General features: G+C 21.5%; 1 protein-coding gene across 1 annotated transcript; it reads left to right on the top strand.

Annotated features, from left to right (window-relative positions):
• Positions 1-260: 260 nt before the first annotated feature.
• PCYB_003990 (CYIR protein) lies at positions 261-1397 on the top strand (the record flags this gene model as incomplete). The annotated part of the gene is made up of 2 exons (XM_004227820.1): positions 261-1121; positions 1236-1397. Coding segments are annotated over 2 exons (1023 nt in total), but the record flags the coding sequence as incomplete, so codon positions are not given.
• Positions 1398-2272: the final 875 nt, after the last annotated feature.

Here is a 2272-nt window from a genome sequence, read left to right as displayed (position 1 = left end):
AATATGATCTATATNNTTAATTTTATACTTTAAATATTTTAACAGTTATAAGTGTTATTAGCAAATGTGTAATTTTTTATAGCAGCAATGGGTGATCTTACTGAAGATAATTATTCGGTATAGTTAGCCTTTCCTTTTTTTTAAATCTATATTAATAATACATGTATGATATTTTCACATATTATTGAACATAATATATACTTATTTAATAAGAGAGTTCTTTTATTTATATTATATATCACCTTCTGTTTAATATATAGGATTTATTTTTAAATGGTTCATCTAAATATGGATTATATAATAAATTTACTAGGGATGATATTTATGATGTAGATACTCGTTATTGCAAGTTACATAAAAGTAATCTTAATGTAAACCAAGACATTTATAATCTATGTAAAATGTATGAAAAAAATTTAGGAGAATTACCAAAAATTATGAAAACCGAAGAAGATAGCAAACAACACTGCAGATATTTAACATTTTGGATAAATGATCGTATAAGAAATAATTTTAAAACTCATAACGTTCCTATGGTCAAACAAAATATTATTATTCAAAAATTTTTATCTGTATCACACTTGGTAAATAAAGATTTATCTGATAATCAGTGTAAATATATACATAATCGTAACATTGATTTTGGATTATGGAAAAATTGGAAAGATTTATATGATTATATTAGAAATAAAGATAATATTCCAGGTAAAATTAAATCTAATGAGAGATTATGCAAAATATATCAAGAGTACTATGCTCATATAGAGAATATATATGAGAATTATAAAAATGAATGCTGTCCAACAGAAATTAGAAAGTGTCCTAAAGGTATTCATTTTAATGAATGGTGTAGTGAGAATAACATTTTAACAAAATTAGAATGTGAGTACTCGCAAAAAGTTACAGAAGATCTTGAAGAATCTTCAAAAATCGATTCTGCACATCCAGCGGGGGAAGAAGATTCGAGGACTAATTCTGCCATTGCAGAAATTGCATTATACTCTCAAGGTCGTTCAATCCATAATGGAGATATAACGTCAGATAAAACAAATGATTACATTATTCCTTCAGTTGTTTTTTCTGTTGTCGCAGCATCTTCATTGCTTTTCCTGTTGTATAAAGTATATATAAATTTTATTTAAAATTATAAATATTTTGTATTAACCTTAACATTTCGTTATATAATAACAGTTGTAAATATTATGCATATAAAACATTTTTGCATTTTTTATTAGTTTACTACCGTTGGAAGTATGATAAATAGTAAAATACTTCGAAGAAAAATAAATAACAATAATTTTAATGAACACACGCTAAGCTTTCTGTCTGATTATCCAGATAATATACATTTCGACTCACGTAACGATGGATTCCATGTATCTTATCAACCAGATTGAATTTATTTTAATAATGTAGAAGTGACGTATATTTATATATAATAAGAATATACAATAGACTACAGAGTTTATTATGGACATATATAATGAATTAAAACAAAATAAGCTAGAAGAAATATTTTTATTGAATCATAATTTAATTATAATATATTGTATAATAAAAAATGTCATTTTATAATATCACAAAATAGGAAAGCATATTATAATTTATGACCCTGATAGAAAATAACCACCAAATTTTAAAATATAAAAATATAATATAATTTATTTTAAATGACATATTAACATTAATTATATAAGGAAAACGTAAATATATATATATAAATAAACTCAATAAGTACTTTGCATTTGTTGAATAATATTAATAATGACACTATAAGTAGTATTATTACGTTTATGCATACTACATATAATTAATAATAATTCAGATATTCAGTAATAAACAACTTTTATGCTCCTACTACAATTATATATTTTTTTCTGTTTAATAACACATATTTGATTATATTATTTTAATATACAAAATTTTTATTGTCCAAAATAATCTATCATAAATCAAAGAACTGTACACTTTTATACTTGAATTATTTTATATAGACCCATAATTATTTCTTCTATGTCTCTTTTAATGTGTTTATAAATTATTGATTTATTTTACATAATGGTATATTTTTAATAAATATTTTTTCCAATATGCCTTTTAATTTAGTTTAGCATTAATAAATATAATATTTATTCATTTTATTCTATGTATTAGATATTTTTATATTTTATTTTTTTTTTAAAGAATTTTTTATTCTATTCATTTATAGATAAAGATAAAAGTAACATATAAATATTATATAATAAAGAGCTATTATTTTTCACGTTAATAA

The sequence above is a fragment of the Plasmodium cynomolgi genome, assembly GCF_000321355.1.
Source record: "Plasmodium cynomolgi strain B DNA, scaffold: 0397, whole genome shotgun sequence".
Classification (NCBI taxonomy): domain Eukaryota; phylum Apicomplexa; class Aconoidasida; order Haemosporida; family Plasmodiidae; genus Plasmodium; species Plasmodium cynomolgi.
Note: the sequence above shows the minus strand (reverse complement) of the source record. Positions and strands in the feature narration are given on the sequence as shown.